Source organism: Fragaria vesca, linkage group LG4 (genome assembly GCF_000184155.1).
Source record: "Fragaria vesca subsp. vesca linkage group LG4, FraVesHawaii_1.0, whole genome shotgun sequence".
NCBI lineage: Eukaryota > Viridiplantae > Streptophyta > Magnoliopsida > Rosales > Rosaceae > Fragaria > Fragaria vesca.
In genome coordinates this window covers 17484846-17497603 of record NC_020494.1, presented here as the reverse complement: position 1 = coordinate 17497603, position 12758 = coordinate 17484846, and the positions used below count along the sequence as shown (strand labels likewise).

The following is a 12758-nucleotide window of genomic DNA, read 5'->3' as shown; positions in this document are numbered from 1 at the left end:
GAGAAATCAGACTTTGAGCGTAAACTGTAATAGTAAAAAATAAAAAATAAATCACAGTGCGAGTCAAGATGCTAGTTAATACATTATATATATTCCGGCCACTTTGTCAATAGCATATATATTGGCCCGGTCGTCTCCTCTTCTCAGCTCTAGGGTTTGAGAATTCAAGGGAAGCCGACCGTTTTCCGATGGCTAAAGCCCTCATCAGTAGCGACAATTTTTCCAGGAACAAGAAAAAGCAGCAGGAAACTGCTGTTGTTATCTTGAATAGTAACCAGGATGTTGTGTTTTCGATTCTGGACAAGGTAGAACCCATTGACCGTCTCCGCTTTACTGCAGTTTGTAAGGAATGGCTGGCTCTTTCGAAAAAATATTACCTCACGTCTCAACGATGGAGCACTCAGTTGGTTCCTATGCTCTTGATCCTTAAGGAGGGAAAGCTAAGACTCTACAATGTCTGTGCCGGAAAAATTGACAACAACATTCAGTTATCAGTTCTTACTGTTAAGAGGTTCTGCGGTTCTAGCCGTGGTTGGTTAGCCACAGTAGCCAAAGATCCCACAGATCCCACAGTAGATGCATGTGAATATTATCGACTGTACAAATATGATGTGATTATTCAACTCTGGAACCCTTTCGATAAAGCAACATGTCCTCTTTGTCTTCCTCCCTTGGAACTCGGTTGCGGAACATCAATTCGGAAGGTTATCCTGTTACTTGATCCATTAAGAGATAACAATTATATAGTCGCAGCAATCACAGATTCCAAGTTGGCTCTCTTCAGAGCAGGCCAAAAAGATTGGACTCGCATCCAGGCATTAGGAAAGTGTAATGATCTTATACTCTACAAAGGTCGTATCTATGGAGCTCAAAACAATGGAAGTCTTTGGTCACTGGATGTTAATCACAGCAGTACTGAAACTCGTCCAAAACTAGTTACTACCTTGAATCCCAGAGTTTATAAGCGAGTGCATATTGTAAATTCAAATACCACAGGAGACCTATTACTTCTTCAGAGAAGTTGTGAGCTGCAAACGCCATATCCCGACGAGCCCTACAGCTTCAAGATTTACAAGTTGGTGATAGATGACGATGGATCTCTTGTGCGACAAGTTGAGATTAAAAGCATAGGAGATGAGGTTATATTCGTAGGTGGAGGCTATCAATCTGTTTCTGTTTTCGCTTCCAAGTTCCCCGGATGTCAACCAAATTCTATATATTACACAACTGATCTTGGAGAATCTCCAAAAACTATAGGTGTCTGCAATTTACAAGATGGAACCATCAGTAAACTAGACCCTTTTGATGGCAGCAAGCTCATGCGTCTAGCACTTTGGATTTTGCCAAGGTGTAATGGACTCTCACTCTCATATCTTCTGAATTCATAGATTATCAATTAATAGTTTATACAACAAAGATTTGATTGGCATCAGTTACTCAGGCGTCAGTGCTCTGATTTATTACTCCTCATTATCTCACGGTTGCTAGTGTTGACGGCGACTGCAATACTAGCATACTTGGGTGGTGGGTGTGGTAGATTAGTTGGTATTGTTGCATTTTCTTATTTGCTTATAAGACTTTCAGTCCATAGTTTAATGAGCTATTAGTTTCATCTCTCTTTCTAGTTTGATTGAGTTGACTCTTTGTTTTTAGTAGATTTTCGGTCTCGCGTTTGCGGGTGTTGTAATTAGGATTGTCTCGTGATTAATGAATTATTTAAAAAAAAAGATAGACAAACTTTCTGAAGTTCTCTTTAGTTATGTATTGCATATGCAAGTTAGATTTTATTTATTTGACATTCATCGATGATATTCAATCTACAATTCTACATATAGAAAATTGTGTGTGTTCCTTAGCAGTACTGTCGTTGAAACCTTAATGTGGCATGCTGACCATATATATATGAGCTACTCTTTTTTTAGCCCATCTGCCCAATTCCTCTGTCACTTCATATGCCAAATTTCCCATAAGTGGCAAATTGGTCCTGCAGTTACCACTTGAAGCTTTCAAGTCCAGGAAAACGAAGATTCCTTGTACATGCATGCATATTTTTGGTTCCCTTCTCTTTTTAACATGTGGAAGAAAAGGTTAAAACGTTGCAAATTAAGCTATGCGTCACACAGAAGAAGATAAGCAAACAAAAATGCAAAACCCACGCACTCTCTCTTTCACTCATTTTCCCATTAATCTGCTTCTGACTCTCTCACAGTTAGAGAGTTGAGTATAACAATGGCGGCTATTCCATTCTCAGCTACATCCAAACCATCAAAGTCAGCTACTCCTTCAACGTTCATCTCGAGCTTCATAGCAGGCTCCAACCACATAGGAAGACAGTCGAGGCTGTTCTTGATCTCAAACTCCGGTTCTGTTTCTGGCCGAGCTACGAGAAAGCTGTGTGTGAAGAATGTGGCTGCTACTGATCAGAAGCAAGAACCTAAAGACGTTGCCACCAAAGAAGGTAGTTGTCCTATCTCAGCCTTGCTTCTTTGTTTTTGATTCCTTTGGTTCAGTTTCTGAGTTGCAGTTTGGAACTTGCTTGCATTGCAAAGTGTTATCTTTTTCAATCATTCCATCAAGTCTTGGACTTCACATTGCTTTTTCAGTTGTCATTTAAAACTAACTTAATCTCCTAAGGGGTTGGATTTAATTGGTCACAACAAGAATTTAGTGAAAATGGGGGACATTGTATATGATATATGACACTGTTGCATTCAAGTGGTTCAGGTACTTTGGGTGCATTTCCTCCAGATTCTGCATCCATTGCATCGATTATCAAATACCACGCGGAATTCACACCATGCTTCTCTATGGAATCGTTTGGACTTCCCAAGGCATTCTATGCCACAGCGGAAAGTGTTCGCGATATGCTTATCATTAACTGGAATGCTACATATGAGTACTATGAGAAGTTGAATGTAAAGCAGGCATATTATCTCTCAATGGAGTATCTACAGGTTTGACAAGTCCTGCTACTGGAAAGTACTTTGTTCTATATACATCACTTGCATTGATAGTGGTAATGTGTGTGTTATTTATATGTTGTGCTCAAAATTGTTGCAGGGTAGAGCATTGCTAAATGCAATTGGGAATTTGGAGCTTTCAGGGCCTTATGCAGAGGCTTTGGCAAAGCTTGGACACAATCTAGAGGATGTAGCTAGGCAGGTCAGTTTCAATGACCATTTTGTTATTTGATCAAACAGTGATTTTAACCTATAGTTTTATCTTAATTTTTGTTTCTCGTTCCATTGAATACAGTTATGTAAGTCTGTATTTTAATTGTAGAATTCCCTGAATTATTTGTTGTTGATTGATAGGAACCAGATGCTGCTCTCGGAAATGGGGGACTAGGGAGGCTTGCTTCCTGCTTTCTGGACTCCCTAGCGACGCAAAATTATCCGGCATGGGGGTATGGATTAAGATACAAGTATGGATTGTTTAAGCAGCACATTACAAAAGATGGCCAGGAGGAAGTTGCTGAAAATTGGCTTGAGGTTGTAATCATGGTTCCTTTGCATTTTTATGCAAGAGCCTTACTTATCCTATTTTTGAGGGGTGACCAACATTTGAGTCACCTGTTGACTGATTAAAATATCTCTTGTCAGATGGGCAATCCATGGGAAATTCCAAGAAATGATGTGACATATCCTGTGAAATTCTACGGCGAAGTTATTTCAGGGCCTGATGGGAAAAAACAATGGGTTGGAGGAGAAAATGTCACCGCCGTTGCCTATGATGTTCCAATACCAGGATATAAAACTAAAACCACCATAAACCTTCGACTTTGGTCCACAAAAGTTGCACCAGCAGAATTTGATTTGCATGCTTTCAACACTGGAGATCATGCCAAGGCATATGCAGCTATAAAGAATGCTGAAAAGGTATGGAAGGGTTCATAATCATTGTACATTGTGTCACTGCACTTTTGTATACTTGACTTTGTAGCTAGCAAAAAATGGTGATTCTCAATGTTATATGCTACATGATCAGATTTGTTACATCTTGTACCCTGGGGATGAAACTGTGGAGGGAAAATCTCTTAGATTGAAGCAACAATATACGCTATGTTCTGCTTCTCTCCAAGACATAATCGCACGTTTTGAAAGGAGATCAGGAGACCCTGTGGATTGGGAAAAGTTTCCTGAAAAAGTTGCTGTTCAGATGAATGATACTCATCCAACTCTCTGCATTCCAGAATTGATAAGAATTTTGGTGGATTTGAAGAGATTGAGCTGGAAAGAAGCCTGGGATATTACTCGAAGGTACATCATTCCATAATATTTGTTTACTCAGTTCATTGTATATAATAGACTGTTGGCTTCAAAACTAATATGTCATGTCATTCTAACAATATTCTTCCAGAACTGTTGCATACACAAACCATACAGTTCTACCTGAGGCATTGGAGAAATGGAGTTTAGAGCTTATACAGGATTTGTTGCCAAGACATGTTGAGATCATAAAAATGATTGATGAAGAGGTAATATCTCAAGATTATATTACTATAGGTTTTCGTTAGAAAAGTTATCTGTATGAAGAATTTGTAGTGGTGCAAATCTGCAGAAGTGAGCATTTACATTCCCATTCATCAACCTACAATATTTTTCTTCTGCAAAATAAAAGATCCCTCATAATCTAATTCAATGTGACATCTGATAAATTGACCAGCTAATTCATACAATCGTTGCTGAGTATGGCACCGAGGATCTTGACTTGTTGCTACAAAAAGTGAAAGAAATGAGAATTCTAGATAACATTGAGTTGCCTGACTCTGTCCTGGAAATCCTCCCTAAATCAGAAGAAAGCACCGTGGTTGATCACATTGAACCGATTGATATTCCTGATAACAAAACTAAGGCCACTGATGAAGGAGACCAATCTCTAGTAGTGGATACTGAAAAGAAAAAAGAGGTTACATTTGAACCAGATCCTGAGCTGCCAAAGATGGTGCGCATGGCTAATCTTTGTGTTGCTGGTGGACATGCAGTAAATGGAGTAGCTGAGATTCATAGTGAAATAGTGAAGAACGAAGTATTTAACGATTTCTATAAGGTAGGAGAACATATAATGCTATTAATGCCAATTTTTTCTTTATGGTACTTGTTTTCACTTACAGTTCTTCTGGCAGTTGTGGCCTGAAAAATTTCAAAACAAGACCAATGGGGTGACACCGCGAAGATGGATTCGTTTCTGCAATCCAGATCTAAGTAGACTTATAACCAAGTATATTGGAACAGAAGAGTGGGTAAAAAATACTGAGATGTTGGTGAACCTTCAAAAGGTAAATGTCACAAGGTCACACCTAAACTAGTAAGTCACTGAATATTCTTTGGTATACTATACATTATATTTGGATCTTTGTAATAGCTCAAAACTATCTGATAATGTTTCTCCTGTATGGTCACTTGCTCTACAAAAATCTTCCCATACTGTCAAGGAGTGTACTGACCTCAAGTGTTCATCCATGTTACGAGTCTTGTGCTTATCATATATTAACATGAGTAATACCACTTGTCCACAGTTTGCTGATAATGAAGATTTCCAGTCTCAATGGAGGGAAGTAAAAAGGAGAAACAAGATTAAGGTCGCATCATTCCTCAAGGAAAAAACTGGTTATGTAGTCAACCCTGATGCGATGTTTGATGTACAGGTTATCCTCTGCCTCCTATCAAATACTTGTTCTGCTTCTCTTGTCCTCTGTTTCAGTTATTGTATCATGTAATAAAGAAAAGGAAATCCTTGCAGAAAGAAGAACCAACTTTGCTACATGTTAATACTTTTTTCTGAGTAAAAGGATAGTATTCAACAACAAGGGCAAAGTCGCAAATATGAAGCACTGTCTTTGTGCAATGAAGTTGCCTTGACCCTTCTGTTTACTCATACAACTCCTGAATGTTGATAATCAGTCTGTGATATATGCAATGTCAGGTGAAGCGCATCCACGAATATAAAAGACAGCTAATGAATATCTTGGGAATTGTTTATCGCTACAAGAAAATGAAGGAAATGAGTCCAGAGGAAAGGAAAGCAAGGTTTGTTCCAAGGGTATGTATTTTCGGAGGGAAGGCATTCGCGACATATGTTCAAGCCAAAAGGATTGTGAAATTCATCACTGATGTAGGAGCCATTGTAAACCGTGATCAAGAGATAGGTGATCTTTTGAAGGTTGTGTTTGTTCCTGATTACAATGTGAGTGTTGCAGAAGTACTTATTCCTGGTAGTGAGCTGTCCCAGCATATCAGGTTAGTATTTAGATTCACTTCATTCCTCAGCAGTTACTTCAGCTAATAGGCCTAATTCTGGCCTATTTCGTATAATGATATCTCTCAGTACTGCTGGAATGGAGGCGAGTGGAACTAGCAACATGAAGTTTGCGATGAATGGCTGCATACAAATTGGAACTCTAGATGGGGCTAATGTCGAAATAAGGGAAGAGGTTGGAGAGGAAAACTTTTTTCTCTTTGGTGCCAGAGCTGAAGAAATTTCTGGACTAAGGAAACAAAGATCTGAAGGAAAGGTATATGCATTTTGATTTTGTAGCATTAATATATACCTATGTGTACTTTGGTTTGCTTGACATCTACTTTGTTCTTGATAAAACACACAGTTCGTGGCGGATCCACGATTTGAAGAAGTGAAGGCATATGTGAGAAGTGGTGTTTTCGGTCCTTACAACTACGATGAACTGATGGGATCTCTGGAAGGAAATGAAGGTTATGGTCGTGCTGATTATTTTCTTGTTGGATACGACTTCCCTAGTTATATAGAATGCCAAGACAAGGTCGATGAAGCATATAGAGATCAAAAGGTGACTACTGCATGTTCATCATCACCTTCATTTTTCGTTTACTTTTCTGAAGTTGTTCTTATGGTTTGTGTGGTCTGGTGCAGAGATGGACAAAGATGTCGATCTTGAACACAGCTGGTTCGTTCAAGTTCAGCAGTGACCGTACAATTCATGAATATGCGAGAGACATATGGAGGATTGAACCTGTAGTACTGCCATAAAATGGAGTGATTGTTTCAATTCCATGACCCATTATAAAGAATATTTTCACCTAGGAAAAACCAGATGAGTACATTGTGTGATTTGTGTCAAAGAGTAAAAATTGTTGATGGAATCATGTAAAATAAACAGCAACGAAAATAGCAAGAACGAACAGATTCAATCCCATGAAATACTACACACAAGGAAGTATGGAGCATACAGAAGCGAGCAAAGCATTGAGCTCTAAGGCACTGGAAAAATTGAGAAATATAAATAACAAAGTTCAGTAGATTCCAAGAAAATAAATTAACAAACAGTTTACAAAAACATGCATGAAGGCCAAGCTAGCTTGATGGCTACTCATTGATCCAAACTAGACTCTCCTCATAATCAGTAATGCAAATCGGATATCCCCTAACCACATACAGGCCATGCTTCTCTTCTTCTTTATGATCAATCCTTGCCAACGTGTAGTCAGTCCACCCAAATGTGCTATTTTCCGTCACCAGGAATCGAATTAGTTTCCATGGTTTATCAAGCGGATCGGAAAGCATCAAGTTAAACAGTCTAAACTGTTTAGTCCAAGTGTCACGCACGCCGTACTCTCTCATCACCCAGAAATCAATAGAATCACAAGGTCTCAGACAATGGCGCAAAACACACAGGCAGCCTTCATGAGAAACACCAATATCGCCAAAATTCATCCCATCTTGGGAAAAATTAGGCAGTGGCATTGTCCGTAACTCCTCCTTTGCAAGATCAAAAGCAAATAATTGATCGCGTTCAAAACTAAGCCAGTGAAGTGTTTCATTGCAAAGAGCCATAGAGGGACTGACATACACCCCGCCAGTCCCCCCAGGTTCTTCAATTCGTTTCCAACAATGAGCTCTCAATGAGAATATCTGGATCGCTTCCACTACTCCAGGATCTTCTCCAGGATCTTTTTCAAGGTATCCTACTAGAACTTTGTAGTCGTCAGTGGCCGACACATAGCCAACGCCAATTCTATAGGTTACGACATCCTCCTCATCTGAGACCGGGGATGGTAATTGCTTGAAGAATCCAGTTGATGGGTTACATACATAAAACTTAATCCTAGACTCATCCTCAAGTACTAGAAATACCAATCCGTTGCAAGACCCTAGTTGTTTCACCTTACCACCTTGTTGCAGGAAAGGGAAATTCACCTTCCTATACAAGGACTTGTCTCCAAACGACGACGCCGGCATCTTCAAGTCTAGAGAAACGAACTGCTCAGGGGAGACGCCAGTGCAGAGGAGCCTGCGATTGAGGGTTTTATGCTCAGAAGCTAGTTTAAATTGGGATTTGGCAAATTCTAGATCGGACTTTATGACAAATCGCCATTGTTTCGAGACGCAGGTAAACCGGAGTAAGGATTTGACCGGAAGTCTAGAGAGGATTTGCAGTATAATCTCTACGGGTAGGACGTCTACTCCCGCCATTGCACTGCGCACGACGATCGAGTTTGAATCAATCTCCAAAAAAATCCACGAACGATATTGATTTACAAATCTAGAGTTAGAAAAGAACAACTTACGATCCGACTGATATAGAGAAAACTATAACTAAAGGCATAATGAAATAGATCTAAACATAGCGGATGGTATGAGAAGTTAGTACATGAAGAAACTTGAAACCCTAGGGAGTTGAAGAGCTCGAGACCTCGTCATAAGAGTAGATATATAATAGGGCACGAAAACGACGTCGTTGCTTAATATATTTTACTTCAGGGGTAGAACGTTTCACACGACATCAAGATGGCAAGTAGCTAAGAATCAGTACTAGCAAACGGGACACTTAACCACCCCTTTTATTTTTAGAAAAGTAAACTCTTTATTTTCTAAAATTACAAAATATCAGTGGTGGACATAAATTCTCTTCTCTTTCCTACAAAACACTGATTTTTATGCTATATATATGTGTATAGCATACATCAAGCCATGAACCGTCCGATCGTCTTGAATTTTAAATTGTTAAACGATCGGACGGTTCACTGTTTAAGGTATGTTATACACATGTATAGCAGCCAAACCCCCAAAACACCAACATTACTGTGAACAAGGACCGACAAGGTTCAACTATAACCTGAGACCTAATCAAGGAGCTAACCTCACAAAGAAACAACCTCCTTAAGCACTATATACACTAACCACCCCTTATTTGACTCACTGTAGTACACTAATAAAGTCCAGATTGTAAATATCAATTAACAAATAACTAGTTAATGACTTTTCTGAAGCAATATATCTCGTGGATTTGATTTTCATCACTATACGTAGCCTATACATAACTAGCAACCCCACTTACTAAACAAGAGATTCTGGGATCGATCTAAAGCAAAAGTATAAGAAGCTAGTGCAGGAACACCAATAAATATATGTGCGTGAAAGCTTAGTTTGGATTTGGTTCAGTCATATAAATCACAAATATGATATCCTTGGTATATCTCATTCCAGACTTGTATGCATGTAATTGGTTTGTTTGATCACTACATCAACAAGATTGTTATAGAACATATCTGGCTCTGGTGTGGATTGTTTTCAGTGTCACTTTCAATTAGCTAGGGTTTCCATAAGGGGACACGATATATGGTTTGTTTAAGCTCGAATCATGCCATTCACCTCCACCATATATTGCTGTCAATTACAATAGTTTATGGACATGGCAATTCATATGTGTGAACTTGGCCAACATCGAAAGCTAGGTTCGATGTTTCTGGTTTTTATTGTTGCAAATAACACCTTTTTTGAGCTAGATTATTTCAATGTATATTTGCAATACTAGTCAGTGTTGGTGTCGGTGTCGGTGTCGGTGTTGAGGAAGAATTCTTAACCATATTTTTTTATCCTATTTCTTTTTTCTTTTTTATGTAATGCACACTTCATTCGATCAGGTTTTATAGCACTTGAGTTTTTAAAGTTGATGAACTAATGCATATATATTACTTAGATTACAAGCACGTACTCTCATCGATCACCTACAACGTACGAACGGTTAATTAGGTCTCAGTCTCGATCACAAGGCTCTTGTAACTTATTTAAGATGATGGATATCTGCTATCTAAATTATTCTGAAATGACATTTCCGAAAGTGATCGGTTTAATCAGAAATTTCAAATGCTCCAACTTGTGTTTTCTGTTGTCCTTTTTAACAAGAGAAAAGGACAACTGATCGAGAGGTCGAAGGGCTTAGCTCGTTTGCTAGTTAGCTGGCCTGCAATGATCTTCTTTTTTCCTGCATTTTAATTATGTATATGAATTCTGAAACAGCGCTTTCGATTTTTGTTGTCTTCAAAAATATATTCGTTACTGATCGATACACATCTAGACTGTGTAATCCGTGCATCTAAAAATATGTAGGCATATATAGCGAATGGTTCTGAAATAACCGATTATGGAGCTTTAAAGTATCTCGTATTTTGGTTAACTTAGAAGCTAGCATTTGAAGATGCATATATACGTATTGTATACATACGTAGGTCCCGTTTGGTTGACATGAATGTGAAAATAGGAAAAGAATTGTATGGAAAGGAATATGTTTTGGTATTTCCATGTGGGTGTTTGGTAGAATATTGGAAATGAAATGATCGATAGAATCAAGTATTAATTATCATTGTAATGTTTGGTAAGTCATAATAATGAAATACAAAACTATATTTTTCAATAATGCTCTTTTATAATTTCTAAATACAACATTAAAATTTATTAGAATGATAATTTATATAATTATGGCTTTGACGGTGGGAATAGAATTAAAATACCACATCTGACAAGGTAATTGAATTCATACTTTATTAGGAAGCCGACTTCCAGTTAGATCTCTTTTTTTGTTTCTTTTCCAGTCTCTATTTACAACTAATAAACTAATAGAATGGAAAACCAAATTAATTCATTTTTCGTATCCTGATTTCCTACCAAACAAACGAGGCAGTGATATAGGTTAGGTTTGGATGGAGCCCTAGCTTTTTAGTGTTCGGGACCGAAGCCAGTCAAATTCCCAAGGGCCTAAAGGCCTTCTCATTTAGATGCGTCCCACAACGTCACAAGTGGACGATCCGGAAGATACCAAAGCTATGTTTGTAGATTGTTAGCCATCGATCAATGGACCTACTCATTTGATTGTTTATCTGTAGCACAATCTTCTGAGATGACGCGTGGGTCCCAGGTCCGCTTGTCGTGATCCACGTGCTCAATCTGCTTGATTGGAAGGAGGTGCGGTAAGGCAGCATAGTTGCGAGGCAGGAGATCACTCTTGGCCTATAATTAGTTTTTTTTTTAAATAAAAAAATTATTGAGTTTCTTTCAAATAAAAAAAAAAATTAATTGAAAGATTTACGTCCAAAGAGGTTTGGCTCACTTGGTAAAGGCGGGTTTGTGGTGAGACATTATTTAAGTTCGATCTATTCGCGTTGCTAGCAGACTTTGTTTGGTACGTTCGTGATTTGCAAATTTTTTATATGAAAATTCAAAATTAAGGATTGGTGTTACAAATACGTGTCTGATTAAGTTTGTAAGTTAATTAGTTATTAGTGCATAAAAGCCTTTCATTTTACGAATAATGTTCGTAAGATATGTCTACAACTTCTTGACTATTTAAGGAAGTAAGCGATCGATAAAGATCTGACTAGTGTTCATTTGGTATTGAGAGGACATAACAGTTCCACGTAAAAGAGTTTTTGATATGGACCATGATTTTTCAATTTGGACAAGATATTTTAGCCTACACTATAAATTAGGCTGGGCCAGTTACAATTTTTAAGCCAATGAAACAAACCTAAATAGTACAATATTAATTATCTAGTTTCATTGCTATTTTGGCCTCCCCTAGTAGTATCATTTCCAGAAGAAAATGTTAAAAAAAATTATATGTCTACTTTATAATATAGTTTTAGTATTCTGTTATTTTATTATAATGGAAATGCTCATAGAGTTTCAACTTTCAATTATTGGTTTCACGTAGAATAGCTGATGTTACAATCGATGAAGTTATTGATCCATTATCCATGTCCAAACAACATAGTCATATATATGCTTGTGGGAGCAGCTAGAAGCAGTGATATGATTTTGTTTTTCTTGTATATTAATTAATTCATTGGCTAGATGATACTATTGCAAATTATCAATAATACACTAAGTTATTTTAGTACCATATTTGAGTATACTATTATGCATGTCGTCAATCAACATCATCAACATTGTAATGGTTTGTGAACAAACCAAAATGAATCTCTCACGAGTGCCACATATAATTATATGATGAATTAATCATCAAGTACTTATAACCATGGTGTAATGTTTCAATAAAATATGTACTTGACCACGCACTTAATAGAAATAATAGAAATGAGGACGCCGATTTGAGGTTTAATCTTCTTAATTTCTTTTTTTTTTTTACTAAACGGAGCTCAAACAAAAAGTTAACAACTAAATATTAAAATAGAAAACAGATTTCCTAGCTCTAACAGTAAAACTCAAATCATCAAGAAAGGCTTGTGCAACATACACAGGGGGTCTTCATCAAAATCATAATAATGTATATATTTACACTTAATATATGGTATTTCGTACCATATACTACCAAAAAGAATACTCGAGATGTTCTATCTCTAGCTTCCTTCATTTGTTTCTTTGAATATGGAAGAACAATGAGTTCATGCGCGTGTGACCCACTTACCCCCGCTCCCAAGCTAACCATTTTGCCTTCTTTTGGTCAATATCAGCCTCCCGTACTATTTCACCGAGGTTGACACCAG

General features: G+C 37.7%; 3 protein-coding genes across 3 annotated transcripts; 2 read left to right on the top strand and 1 right to left on the bottom strand.

Annotated features, from left to right (window-relative positions):
• The first annotated feature begins 188 nt into the window (after positions 1 to 188).
• Positions 189 to 1388, top strand: LOC101292305. Its single transcript, XM_004298341.1, has one exon. It carries the CDS (start codon positions 189 to 191, stop codon positions 1386 to 1388), a length of 1200 nt encoding a protein of 399 aa, XP_004298389.1.
• An 841-nt stretch (positions 1389 to 2229) lies between these two features.
• On the top strand, positions 2230 to 7005 carry LOC101292016 (alpha-1,4 glucan phosphorylase L-2 isozyme, chloroplastic/amyloplastic-like). Its single transcript, XM_004298340.1, has 14 exons — positions 2230 to 2461; positions 2725 to 2954; positions 3061 to 3162; positions 3315 to 3491; positions 3603 to 3878; positions 3988 to 4259; positions 4360 to 4477; positions 4666 to 5049; positions 5126 to 5278; positions 5519 to 5647; positions 5926 to 6239; positions 6328 to 6514; positions 6605 to 6805; positions 6889 to 7005. Exons 1-14 carry the CDS (start codon positions 2230 to 2232, stop codon positions 7003 to 7005), a joined length of 2892 nt encoding a protein of 963 aa, XP_004298388.1.
• Positions 7006 to 7341: 336 nt separating this feature from the next.
• On the bottom strand, positions 7342 to 8448 carry LOC101291720 (F-box protein CPR30-like). The gene has a single exon (XM_004298339.1). It carries the CDS (start codon positions 8446 to 8448, stop codon positions 7342 to 7344), a length of 1107 nt encoding a protein of 368 aa, XP_004298387.1.
• Between the last annotated feature and the right edge of the window lie 4310 nt (positions 8449 to 12758).

Excerpts from the sequence above, each read along its gene's own strand:
- LOC101292016 (XM_004298340.1), top strand. The coding sequence starts at position 2,230 with ATGGCGGCTATTCCATTCTCAGCTACATCCAAACCATCAAAGTCAGCT. Across the intron at positions 2,462-2,724 it reads CGTTGCCACCAAAGAAGGTA|GTACTTTGGGTGCATTTCCT; the intron begins GTTGTCCTATCT and ends CAAGTGGTTCAG. Across the intron at positions 5,279-5,518 it reads TGTTGGTGAACCTTCAAAAG|TTTGCTGATAATGAAGATTT; the intron begins GTAAATGTCACA and ends ACTTGTCCACAG.
- LOC101292305 (XM_004298341.1), top strand. The coding sequence starts at position 189 with ATGGCTAAAGCCCTCATCAGTAGCGACAATTTTTCCAGGAACAAGAAA.
- LOC101291720 (XM_004298339.1), bottom strand. The coding sequence starts at position 8,448 with ATGGCGGGAGTAGACGTCCTACCCGTAGAGATTATACTGCAAATCCTC.